Genomic DNA, 13,461 nt, shown 5'->3' on the forward strand with positions numbered 1-13,461 from the left:
TATTTTGTGGTTTCAATTATGTGTTTTTGGACGTTTGAATCTGGGGCGCCATCAGGCTCCATTAGGTGCAGTTGTGTTGCTACCCCCTCTCCCCTTGGATCTCCGCAAGGGATGTGAGGACTCTAAAATTTTACCTGAGCCTCCCTCGGCATATGGGTGAGTAGATAATGGCTGAGTTTTCATTTTTGGGTGCACTATCCCTTTAATCAGGCAGACATCCACCTTGTGTAAACGTGTTTTCTTAAAACAAAACCAACAAAGTTCAATCAACATTAAGCTTTTATTTAGCAACAATAGAAATTCCGTTTTGATACCCAAACGAGTGATAACAGAAAAACTAAACCGTATAGCAGCTATCTGCAACATTAAAGGAGTATTCAGTGCTTGATTGTGAAGGTAAGGCTTGCATAGTTATAGTGATGCACATGCAATAACTGTATAATAGTTGTATTTCAAATAGATCAGGAATATATAATCAGACTCAACTATGGCAAGACTTTTTACACACACAAATCTATAAGTGCAGAGCCAGAGTCCCTGCTTCAGTACAGTTAGAAAAAAGTGCTACTGTGTCCACAGAGTCAGGTAGACTTATGTGCAACGCTGTTAGTTTCTATACACATCTATACAGTACATAGTTTAGAGCTTAATGATGTTTTAATATTATTTAAGTTTTATTGTGGTGCTGGCCACAATTCTTGAGTGACATTTTACTTGCCAACTGTGCAGAGAAACAGCCAGACAGATTTACAGTCGATTGAAGCAGAATCTGCAAACTAGCATAATATAATCAAATACTGCACTGCATTATAGTATGCATGTTCAGGTAGAGTCAGTTTCAGAGCTAAATAAACATGTAACACATGCTCAGGATGCATCACACACTGTTTTTGTAGTGGTGTAGCCTAGTGTTTCTCTGCACTGAAGGAGAATTATGGACGAACTACCAACAACAAAACCACTGTTTCTGTTTAAACACTCCATCTATATATATAAATATTTCTAAAATACATTCTAGTTTATCCAAGACATGCCTATACCATACTTAAGTGGTCAAAAACCACAATAAATAAGCAAAAGAGAGTTTGTGCTTCATTGTTCACACACATCTATTAAGAATATATATGCCTCTGGGTTTGACTGATTTCAGACTCTTTTTTTTTTTTAGCGTGTTCTCAACCCTACCTGCTGCTGTGTACCAACTCCATGACACTGTTGCATGTGTTAGGGAGCCCTTGCAAAACGCCCCAGTACAGCAGATAAAGTCCAAAGGTGGTGAAAGTAGATATCCATGTGTTTGTTACGTGTGTGTGTGTGTCTACTTATTAGTAGATGTCAGGCAGGTGAGTGTAGTTCCTGTCCCAGTAGCCTTTCAAGTAGAGCCAGTCCTGAGCTTTGTTGTGAGGGTTGGGTCCTTGCTGAAACCACCTGCAGAGTTTTAACAACAGAAAGAGCTGTTTAATACGAGTACACAGAGATATTAAAGAATCACAGACAACAATCAACACACATTTAAAAGTATATAATATTCATGGCAAAAATGTGACTAGTTTTTCTTGTTCAACTAAATAGTTTGTTGTAGTTGTGCATTTTGTCCTGAGGAGGGCAGTGTAGTGCAGCACTTCACACCAGAGCACACAACATTAAGTAAGCAAAGCACTGAACCAAACCTTGGGCCAAGTGCAGCATTCCTTCTCAATTATAATAAAGCAGGCAGCATAGTTGATGACACAAGACAACAGGGAGGCGATTACCACAATGAATTAGCAATGGAGCAAAGACATTACATCATAGTACACGGTGACTAACCTTGTTTTCCATTCATCACTTGCTTTGCTGCGATTTTTCCGTGCCGTCCTCTGTTTTTCTTCAAGTCTCTTCTTCTCTGCACTTGCCAAATCTATTAAAGATGTGGATATAAAAATCTAAGTACCACAACAGATGGTGTAAAGGTGGTGTAAAGGGACTCAAATCCAGGTCATACATTGTACCTATATCTCCATTCTCCATGGCGCGGATGTCAGGTCTGAGGCGACAGTCTGTGGGGGGTATAACTCCCTCCATGCTCTTCTCTAGCTCATTTAGGTGCATGGCGAATGTGGAGAATGCATAGAACTGAGAGAGAGAATTAAATCCCCACAAATGTCATCAGTCACAGAGGACAAGAAGCAAAGCAGTAACGCAACACCTCATTTTAAGCTACTGTGCCTTGTCAACCAAAGTTTACAACTCGTTCTCCTTCCACCCCGCCTGTCTTTTCCTACCTTGGCTGAGTTATCTGGTCGCGGCGTTATCTTCCAGATGAGCTCGCTGCCGGGGATGACCTGCACCGTCTCAGCATCAGGTGGAGGCATCTCCTCTGGCTCCTCATCCACACTGTTCTGCAGCCACAGATACACACACGTTAAGTTTAACTTGAACCGAATGGAGGCCGACCACAGATGACTTTGAAAGCAATAATGTAACACCTATTAACCTTCTTTTCCTCTGAATTCTTCTTGTCGGTCTTTTTGTGGGCGTCAAAGGCAGCAGGGTCGACTGTGTACAGGCATTCAGTCCATTTGCCATATATTGCACAGAGCTTCTTTTTGCTGCAAACGGAGGAACAAATGTGAATCTTTAGATTTAAGATTTAGATATTTGATACATCATGACTGAGTAGTACTGTTCTGACAATACTGATGAGTAAAATATGTCGGGTTTTGGTCCAAATGTGGCTCAAATTTTAGCAGAATTTTAAGAAAATCAGCGAAAGAAAATGCAAGTTTTCCATCCACTGCTGTTCTGCGAATATTGAGACAGTAGACGGCGCAAATTCTCAGGTCAGGTCAGGTGCCACTGCAGAAGAGGGTACAATGACATGACGTAATTGAGTCAAATCTCAAACAAAGGAAAACAATGTTATATAATAATGGAGAGCACACTGAACAATGGAAACAGAGTTGTGAACAGTGATTGTCACAGCTATGCACTGTTGGAAGAGATGTAACAGCGTTGTGTGCATGAGCGCATTAAAAGACATTCACAGACAGAGAGAGCGAGCCTGCAGTGGTCTATGCAAAGACTGTATGTCACCATTTATTTGCTGAATCTGTTTCCATTACACACAGTCGCATTAACTTTTTATTGATACATTAACTTTTCCACCTCCTCTAGATGTACTTTTTTTATTGTTAATATTTTAGCTTTTTTTTTTTTTTAAAAAGCATTTCCAAGTTGTATTATTGTTGGAGCTGCTGTTGCAAGACAAATGGATCGCTTTATGTTTTCCTCAGTAACCAGTTACTTTCCTGCGTTACTCCCTGAGTAAAGTAACTCAAGCACTTTTAAAGTACTTTTGAGTATTCTACATTTCCTATTGGGCAATGGACCACAGGGCGCTAAGCCTACATGTTTTTGCCTCCAAAATTAAAGTTACGGACCACTTGCCCTTCACTGAGATCCAGCTCTCCCATCACAGCCGTCACTTTGACCAGTAGAAACACAGAACGATCTGCTGCCGTAGACAACTGTATGACAACAACACCCCAGCGTTTTTAATATTTCCTCTAGGAATGTTACCACACAGTAAAAGGGGGAAATGATGGTGTGAAACAGCAGAGGCACTTTGTCAACCCGCTGAGTTAAACATTACTGTCATTAGCATCAAGCTAGCAAACAATGGTACATCCTCACGGTCGGACATAAAGTAATAACATTAACAAATAGCGGCGGGGCTTTTATTCACCACAACTGCAGAGGCTCCCAGCTTCATGTGAAACAGACTACATTATAGACGGTCCGTTTTATTAATCCCTCTGTGTGTTTATATATTTACTTTTTATCCGCTCCGTTGTCTTTTAGGGCTGCCACTAACGATTATTTTCATTGTCGACTAATCTGTCGATTATTTCTTCGATTAGTCGACTAATCATTTTATCAAAAAATGTGTTAAAATGTTGAAAAATGTCTGTCTGTCTCGCCCAAACCCCAAAATTACGTCATCTAATGTCTTGTTTCGTACTCACACCAAAGGGTTTTAGTTCACTGTCACGGGAGAGTGTGTAAAGCTGCCAATATCTGAACGTAAGAAGCTGCAGTAAGAGTATTTTGGGGTACTTTTATAGTACTTTTCTATGAAAAATGACTCAAACCGATTAGTCGACTACTAAAATAGTCACAGATTATTTTAAGTGTCGATTAGTCATCGATTAGTCGACTAATCGTGACAGCCCTATTGTCTTTATAAAGTTAATATATCGCACCGTCATTTCAAACTCAACACTTGTTTCAAATTAAAAGCCCCTTATAACCTCGGCTGAGAGAATCCCTCCATTTTCTACATAGGCTTTTATTCTGAAACATTTGTCACAACTTCCTGTGGAAGATACAGTAGCTTGACAGTTTACGTATGGCACTTCAAATGTAGCTCCTGCTCTGCTCCGTGGCTTCTTTCAGACTGATAGGTTTAACGTTATCTCCGTTATTAGAACCAAACGACAGCTGTTGCTGTTTTGGAACTGAAGGATCAAATAACGGAAGTAACTGATGTCTTGTTTGAAAATGTACTTAAGTATTTGATTACTCAAACAGCAAACTATCGTGTTAGGTTACTCTTTACTGCAAAAAGTAATCAAAGTACCCAACTCTGGCCAAGGGCCACTTAATAAGCTAACATTAACAAATAATACATAAATAATTTGCCTGGACCTCTGGGTGTATGTAGATCCTCCTCCTGGTACTTTTATTCTGGTAAACAAGCTATTTTTTGATGCCTTTTTATGCACTCTGGCACCTTACATTCAAAGTACAAACAAAATCCCTGTGTGAATTAATTTCAATTTCATTGTGAATTAGAGGATGGTCAGAGGGCCACATGGCACCCTGCTGTGGGCTAGATTTGCCTCCACAGCCATTACATGTGCAATAAATACTTAGATCTTCATGATAAGTTAAAGCAAGAACCTTTTGTGTATTGCCACTTTAAACATGAGACAAGTAATGAAATCATTGGTAATTAAATGAAGAAGATACCTTTTATCAAGGATGTATCCCTCCACTTTATGGAGCTCTTTTCCAAAGAGGCCACAGGGCTTGAACATCATGCTGCATCTCTCCCCGGTCCTGCCACAGAATGACAGACTCTTTACTGATTCTCTTTCACTGTTCTGCTTCTGCGAGCTGAGGCTTTCAAACATTAATTATCCAGCTCTTCTATTCTAATGGCAACTGTCCCAGTTCTGCTCCCATGATCAATAAGCTGAATCTCAAAGTAGATCAACACCCCACTGCAGAGCGCTGAAAAAAAAAAAAAAGATATTCATGCACTCGAGTCTCTGTGCATGCAAATGAAGTGGGCGAGAATGCACTCGCAGACAAACAGACACAGAGCAGCACAAAGAGAAGAGGATTTCTCTTACTTATGATTGATCACTTCCACGCTGCCGTACTGCTCAATCCACAGCTGGCCGACAATGATGTTGTGGACACAACAGGTGGGGTTTGTCCAGGTGTAGGCTTCATTATATCTGCAGAGGCAGAGAAGCAGAAGATGACACTTCCTCAAAGGGAACCAAATCAGACTTGCAAAGCAGTGGGACTGTGCACTCACTTGGGCAGCTCCAGTGTGATGACTCCCTTGGGTTCAGCTTCTATGCTCTTTCCCCAAAACTTGAGTTTGGGGTAGATGGAGCCATGGAAGACAAAATCCTCGTTGAGGCCCTCAGCGTGAAAGGCACTGACTGGAGGGTGATGGCTTACTTGCTCCGACAGCCACTTAAAGCCCAAATCTTCTCTGATGGGGAAAAGAACAACATGTTTTGTGTACAGGTTTGCTCGTGAAACATATTTGTGCATTTAAGGTGCTGATGAGTCCGCTGTTCTACCTGATGAGCTCATAGGTCTCTCCCAGTAGTGGGTTGAAGGGTTTCCCAGTCCTCTCCCACTGTGATGCTACAGCTGACACAGCAAATGCTGCAACACACTACAGAGCATCGACTCATTATAACAAAGTACAGGTAACTTTTTCAATATGTGATAATGATAGAGTCCTAAAATAGCTGCTGTTTTATTCAAAAAGACAGTGGTGTATAATTTTATGGAAGACTATGAAGGAACTCTACCGTAGTATTTGATTCGACGCAAATAAATAATGTAACCTTGCATGAGATGAAACAAATGAGATATCACCATTAGATTTAGCTTTGTGTCTTTTTTTTAAGAAAGTAAACTTGGGCATTGTGTTACCTTCATCCTCTCGACAGAGTCTGTTGTAGCATTGGCCTGCTGGATGAGGTAGGTGTGCTCCATGTATTCCGTTAACCGCTGGAGAAAACTCAGAGGCTCATTAAATATCACAGGCATGGCAATCTTTGACAGCTCCTGAAAGAGATGTTGGAGAAGATACAAGAAACTGTGAGGACACAAACTACTGGGGGATGGATTGTGTGTATCTCTACTCATTAGGTACAGCTCTAAAATCTAACACAACTCAACAGAGCTACATCTCATCTTTGTAAAGCACACATATGTGGTAATAAATCAATGACACGTTTCTATACAGTTAAAGTTCCCATGAAACGGCGAGCAGAGTGCTGTGTGTTTTCTGTAAAGACAGGAAGTGATGGAGGGACCTGTCTCAGTGGCTGATGGTAATATTGAGGCCAATCTGATGTCACATGCAAACAGAGGTGTCTAAGCCAGAATGGCGACAGCAAACGCCAGCTGCGCGAACAGTGCAAACATGATTACAGTGCTGACAGAGCTAACAATGCTAATGGGAGCTAGTTCACACCAACCAGGACATAATTTTTTTCTGCCTTTCGCTGCCTCTGACTGGCTTACCCTGATATTTTTACACTAACCAATCCAACTTCCTATGCCTAACCCTAACCACCCTAACCAACGAAGGCAACGAGTACTAGCCAGTCAGAGAAAGAGTAGGGCAGGTAATGCCTTTGCCATCCTAGGAAAAAGAAACTGGGCACTCGGGCAACCGAAAGAGCTAAAATCAGTGTTGAGAGTAACTATTTACAGTAGTTAAAATATGAAATAAATGTAATTGTAATCAGTTACAGTTTCTGAGAAAAAAAGTATGTAATTACATAACAATTACACATCAAAATGTTGGTGATTACAGTGGGCAACATTTGTCTATATTCGTCTATATGTAGAGTATTACATTACTTATTACATTTTTAACAGGGTAACTTGTAATCTTTAACATGTTACATTTCATCATTAACCTTCCCAACACTGTTTAAAATAATACCTAGATACCACATGCCAAGATGGTGCCTTTGCATTCTGATGTAGTTGCTCAACTGCTGCATATGCCAAAAAAAGTGTTTAGGTTCCCGGTTTAATTCCACGGTATGTGGCCAACTGACTATGCACAGTGATGTGTCTGCTGCTGGCCCCACCCCTGAGTTCCTGCTCAGCTCATAGACGTTACACTGTGACGACATCACAGATTTTTCTTTTCTTGGGGTCAGGAAAGTTTTATAATTATAAAATCTCCATGGATCAAAAATTCATAATAGAAAAAAAAACATAATCAACCTTGTTTGCAGTTCGAGGTGTCCTGTTGAGTTTTAGAGAAGTCTGTTTTATAAAGGTGGCCTATGGAGAAAATGCTTTTTGGCCACAGGGGATTTTTTTTTGCCGAAATACCGCAAGTGGCCTCTGGCAAAAAATTGGCTACACGGCTCATCTGCTTTCCTGGGGACCTGGGGCTGAGGGATGGGGGACTGGAGAGAGGCCTCTTCCACAATGATGCTGTCTCGCCAATGTGGGTCAGGATGTCTTTTTCAGTGGTGCTAACGGAGCTAACAACGTGAATGGCAGTTCGCTCACACTCATCAGGGCAACCTAGGGGGGCCTTGAGAGAGGGTGGACATAGACTTCTGTGACGCCACCATCCCACCACTACAGGTTGGGATGCCATTATCAGTGGTAACTCTGAGAGTTTGCACAACCAAAATGATGACCAACTCGACTGCGAGCTAGTTTGTAGGTCCTGTGCGCCGAACGGTTACTGGCAGAATTTATAGTCACGGGGGAATGACGTAACAATTCCAGAAAGCGTTTTAGTTGGACACAAAAATATTATACGTCCCCGAGTGCAGGATGAGACATTAACATCTTTTATTGTTTCAGGAAATAAAATGAAAAAACTAAAATACCATTGTCATTGTTGGTCCAGAAACTAGCGCATAGTACAGTACAAGACGTGGTAAAGAAAAAAATATCTTTCTCTCAATTTTTGTCATCTTTAAATAGAATAATATCATAATTTACAAATTAATGTTCTACTTCGGTGTTTGAGATATGGATTCAATGTTTTGGTGGTGTTGCACACTGACTCCATTCTGTCTATTCTAACATTCATCTGTTTAATTTGCAACAATATTTGGCCTGACATGCACACAAACATAATGCTGTGGTTTACAATTAAAAAAAATAGATGAGGTGGAGAAAAGACATTAAGATAATTAACATAACTGAACAACCACATGACTTCACTCTTCAATGCACCTTATGGATACCCCACGTGTGACTGTATATCTTTCTGCCTGCTCAAGTGCGTATGCATGAATCATTAGCCAAATTTAATTGGGGAATAAAACATTAATAGACATTATTAAATGTAATTAAATCCAGGCAGGGCTGAGTGAGGACTGAGATCCCTCAGGACTCAAAGACACTGATACTAATGACTATATTCCTCAAGCCACGAGTTAAGGAGGAAGTACAAAAACTAATTCATCCCAATTACCTAACTTTTGGTCTTTATTCAGCAGGAATGCTTCAAAACGATAACTCAAGTCAGCATTCAGCTTCTCCAAACAGTAAATCGAAGCACACTAAAAGGATGCGTGTGAGGAGAATAGTCTGTTCTCACCATGCCAATGCATTTTTTCAGGATACTCCAGATGCTGACATCATTCCTGGAGAACATGGGAGCCGGTAAAGATGTTCTGTGGGGCAGCAGTATAAAGAGAGAGAAACACAGTCAATGAGGAGAATTTATATTAGTGTCATGACATCAAACTACATGTAAATATAATATATTTTAAACTTCATCAATGGGAAATCAGTCGATTGTTTATTTTGTGTCTGGTTTTCAATGTACAGCAGGCAAACACTGATGCCTGAGGGCATGACACCTGGTCTCGTAAACACTCAAAATGATTTACAGCTGTAATATGGCACTGAGCACAAACCTAATACCTACAAGTAAAGCTGGACAATATGTGTGACCAAATATCTCAAAATTGATATTGCAATGACACTGTGGGACTGACTACTGGTGCTTTTACAAGATATTTAAACGATTACACTGAACAAAAATATAAACGCAACACTTTTGTTTTTGCTCCCATTTTTCATGAGCTGAACTCAAAGATCTAAAACTTTTTCTACATACACAAAAGACCATTTCCCTCAAATATTGTTCACAAATCTGTCTAAATCTGTGTTAGTCAGCACTTCTCCTTTGCCGAGATAATCCATCCCACCTCACAGGTGCGGCATATCAAGATGCTGATTAGACAGCATGAATATTGCACAGGTGTGCCTTAGGCTGGCCACAATAAAAGGCCACTCTGAAATGTGCAGTTTTGCTTTATTGTGGGGGGTCTGGGGGGGGGGGGGGGGGGGGTCAGAAAACCAGTCAGTATCTGGTGTGACCACCATTTGCCTCACGCAGTGCAACACATCTCCTTCGCATAGAGTTGATCAGGTTGTTGATTGTGGCCTGTGGAATGTTGGTCCACTCCTCTTCAATGGCTGTGCGAAGTTGCTGGATATTGGCAGGAACTGGAACACGCTGTCATATACGCCGATCCAGAGCATCCCAAACATGCTCAATGGGTGACATGTCCGGTGAGTATGCTGGCCATGCAAGAACTGGGATGTTTTCAGCTTCCAGGAATTGTGTACAGATCCTTGCAACATGGGGCCGTGCATTATCATGCTGCAACATGAGGTGATGGTCGTGGATGAATGGCACAACAATGGGCCTCAGGATCTCGTCACGGTATCTGTGTGCATTCAAAATGCCATCAATAAAATGCACCTGTGTTCCTTGTCCATAACATACACCTGCCCATACCATAACCCCACCGCCACCAGATCCACAACATTGACATCAGCAAACCGCTCACCCACACGACGGCACACACGCTGTCTGCCATCTGCCCTGAACAGTGAAAACCCGGATTCATCCGTGAAGAGAACACCTCTCCAATGTGCCAGACGCCATCGAATGTGAGCATTTGCCCACTCAAGTCGGTTACGACGACGAACTGCAGTCAGGTCGAGACCCTGATGAGGACGACGAGCATGCAGATGAGCTTCCCTGAGACGGTTTCTGACAGTTTGTGCAGAAATTCTTTGGTTATGCAAACAGATTGTTGCAGCAGCTGTCCGGGTGGCTGGTCTCAGACGATCTTGGAGGTGAACATGCTGGATGTGGAGGTCCTGGGCTGGTGTGGTTTCACGTGGTCTGCGGTTGTGAGGCCGGTTGGATGTACTGCCAAATTGTCTGAAACACCTTTGGAGACGGCTTATGGTAGCGAAATGAACATTCAATTCACGGGCAACAGCTCTGGTGGACATTCCTGCAGTCAGCATGCCAATTGCACACTCCCTCAAAACTTGTGACATCTGTGGCATTGTGCTGTGTGATAAAACTGAACATTTTAGAGTGGCCTTTTATTGTGGCCAGCCTAAGGCACACCTGTGCAATAATCATGCTGTCTAATCAGCATCCTGATATGCCACACCTGTGAGGTGGGATGGATTATCTCGGCAAAGGAGAAGTGCTCACTAACACAGATTTAGACAGATTTGTGAACAATATTTGAGGGAAATGGTCTTTTGTGTGTATAGAAAATGTTTTAAATCTTTGAGTTCAGCTCATGAAAAATGGGAGCAAAAACAAAAGTGTTGCGTTTATATTTTTGTTCAGTGTAGATGTTTGATAAATAATTTGACTAGGTGGATTAAGGCAAATAATTCTGAAACTTGCATCACTATCTTGTAATGCAGCCTTTAAAACCAGGAAGAGATATTTAACACAAAACAACATCCAAACTCTAAGACAATATCTAGTCTCATCACACTATTGATATAATACTGATATATTGCCCAGCTTCACCTACAAGTACGGGAAAACCACACATTAAAACCTTTATGTTGCCTACTGTTTGCTGAGAGCTTGTACCATTTAAAAGCTGCGGAACAGACAACATAGCTTGAACCACCATTTGGAAACAAAGTCATCCGACACCTGTAAGCTAATGAGCTTTCAGCTTGAGGTCAGGCCTCATGCAATACCAATGAATGAATGTACAACTCAACTTCACTGAATTATGACTGGACTTTTAACTTTTAACCTTTGCTGCTAAATCTGGTGTGTTTTGAGGCCAACTTCACCTTCCAGCCTCGCCAACAGCAGCAGTGTGGACTGTGACAGGTATACCGGCAGAAGGCAGATGGTGTCCTTGTTTAAAATTGAGTGCTGAAGCAACTACACAAATAAAAGCCATTACTTCAGCTAAATAAACAGAGAGGTAGGAGGCGGGGTTGCTCCATCTGTAGGATGAGCAGCAGTGATGCATGGCACACTACATTTCTGGCCTAGTTTGTGCTCCATCAGGCTCAGCCCCAAAATTATTTTTCACACAAAGGATGTCTTTCACTGGACTGAAATGTGATAATAGGCAATATATAAATGTTATATTGATATCGATATGAGACTAGATATCATCTTAGATTTTAAATATCGTATGCGTTGTTTCCCTGGTTTTAAAGGCTACTTTAAAGTTATGTCATTTTCTGGACTTACCAGACTGTTCTAGCTGTTCTAATATTTCATTTGTATCCGTTACACTACTGTGAATGTCTGAAGATTCATGGGACTTGTAGTTGTTGAGCACAAAAATCACACTTTAGAAGAAATGCTCCAATTTTAACGACAAAGTTCATCCATTTAGCTTAAAATATGGAAAGGAATCCTCAACACTTTTTTCCAAAATACAAACTGCATTGTTCAGCAAATGATACTGAAACACAAGCTAAAATCGATACCTTTAAGCATGTTGTTCTTGCAGCCAACACACCAGAGACTTTATGGTACGGAGCAGTTACAGAAATGTAGAGTCAGAGAAATGTTAAACAACTAGACTGAGGCCCATCTACAGGCAACCACGGACAGACGTATCTTTGAATGACAGGAGTAATTCCAAATAAACAGACACCTCATAAATCTTTAATGCACCACACACACACACGCACACACACACACACACACGAGCCTACACATATGCACACAGAGCTAGCCAGTCAGCCAGTCCCCTTTCCTCCAACTCATACTTTGAGCCAGCACATGCTGAATTATTCATGGATCACTTGTTGGATTAAGGAAGAGAAGCCGAGCCAGAATCGGCATCCACGGAAATTAAAGAGATTTTCAACTCTTCACAATAATAATTAAAAAAAAAAATCCCTCACAAACACAGAGCGCTACGTTGATTATTCGCTTGGAGACTTGGATCTTTCAGGGAAAACAAAACAGGCTATTCTCTATGGATTGGGTGCTCAAACAAAAAACACCTGACTACAGATACAAACCGGAGTGGAAAGGTGGTATCCGATTACACCGACGCTGCCTTCACTGGCCTATCCTCTTGCTGATTGAGGTTTGTAAACTGTCATCAGGCACCAACACTGATATCTATTTTAGTTGCTCAGCAATGTAAAGCTAAATACTACTGAATTCTGCAACCAGCTGTGATAATTATCATAAATGTATCCGTGCACATGATAAACAGTGAATAGGTTGTCTGATGAGCACTCAGTATAGCTGACATTACATTTCCACTCGTCCCTTTTCCATCGTTTAAGCCAGTAAACAAGCATGACATCATAACTGGAGCATGTCCCACCTGTGCTTCTTGACTCCATTGTGGTGGGCGGGTTGGTTGCCATGGTTACCTTCCCCTGACATTCCGGCAGGCCCCCTGAGTGCACTGGGATGGCGGAGGCTGCTGAGAAGGGGGGTGTCTCTCCCCTCGTCCTCTTCACAGGAGTGACTGGCCACGGACAGGAAGCCGCTCACCGAGAGCTCCGACTCCGACTCTGTGGGATGATGAGAGGGGGCAGATGCCAGGTCATGCCAAACGCTCGCACACGCATGCACATACGGGTTCGAGTGGCCAGGCTCAGAACGCTGCAGCCTGAAGAGCGCACTGTCCGCAAATAAGCACTCGTGCTCGAGTTCCTCTCCCACTTCCCCCTCCCTGCTGCCTGCCAAACCCCACCTGAGGATTGTGTTCCACTGAGAGGCCACACAGAGGCTTCATTTCCTCTAACATTGTTTGCTCTATGCTCGCTGGATGCTACTCCTCCCCTGTCAGTGACCATACAAGTACTGTCACATACTGTTCACAACAGGATTGGAGAATAGTGTGTGTACAG

The 13,461-nt window shown here is 41.9% G+C and overlaps 1 protein-coding gene across 6 annotated transcripts in view; it reads right to left on the minus strand.

Annotated features, from left to right (window-relative positions):
• Positions 1 to 263: 263 nt before the first annotated feature.
• The window catches only part of LOC117262991 (oxysterol-binding protein-related protein 1-like), a 36,062-nt gene continuing 22,864 nt past the window's right edge, over positions 264 to 13,461 (minus strand). For all 6 annotated transcript variants that reach the window (XM_033636109.2, XM_033636108.2, XM_078173371.1 and 3 more), the window contains 12 exons: positions 12,930 to 13,122; positions 8,882 to 8,957; positions 6,226 to 6,360; positions 5,865 to 5,962; positions 5,591 to 5,773; positions 5,400 to 5,507; positions 5,014 to 5,103; positions 2,477 to 2,591; positions 2,265 to 2,381; positions 1,992 to 2,115; positions 1,810 to 1,900; positions 264 to 1,428 (listed from right to left, as the gene is read on the minus strand). In XM_033636109.2, the coding sequence (XP_033492000.2) occupies positions 1,326 to 1,428; positions 1,810 to 1,900; positions 1,992 to 2,115; positions 2,265 to 2,381; positions 2,477 to 2,591; positions 5,014 to 5,103; positions 5,400 to 5,507; positions 5,591 to 5,773; positions 5,865 to 5,962; positions 6,226 to 6,360; positions 8,882 to 8,957; positions 12,930 to 13,122 (1,433 nt within the window). In that variant the 3' untranslated portion in view covers positions 264 to 1,325. The remainder of the gene's footprint in view (positions 1,429 to 1,809; positions 1,901 to 1,991; positions 2,116 to 2,264; positions 2,382 to 2,476; positions 2,592 to 5,013; positions 5,104 to 5,399; positions 5,508 to 5,590; positions 5,774 to 5,864; positions 5,963 to 6,225; positions 6,361 to 8,881; positions 8,958 to 12,929; positions 13,123 to 13,461) is intronic.

Source organism: Epinephelus lanceolatus, chromosome 12 (genome assembly GCF_041903045.1).
Source record: "Epinephelus lanceolatus isolate andai-2023 chromosome 12, ASM4190304v1, whole genome shotgun sequence".
In the NCBI taxonomy this organism is placed as follows: Eukaryota; Metazoa; Chordata; class Actinopteri; order Perciformes; family Serranidae; genus Epinephelus; species Epinephelus lanceolatus.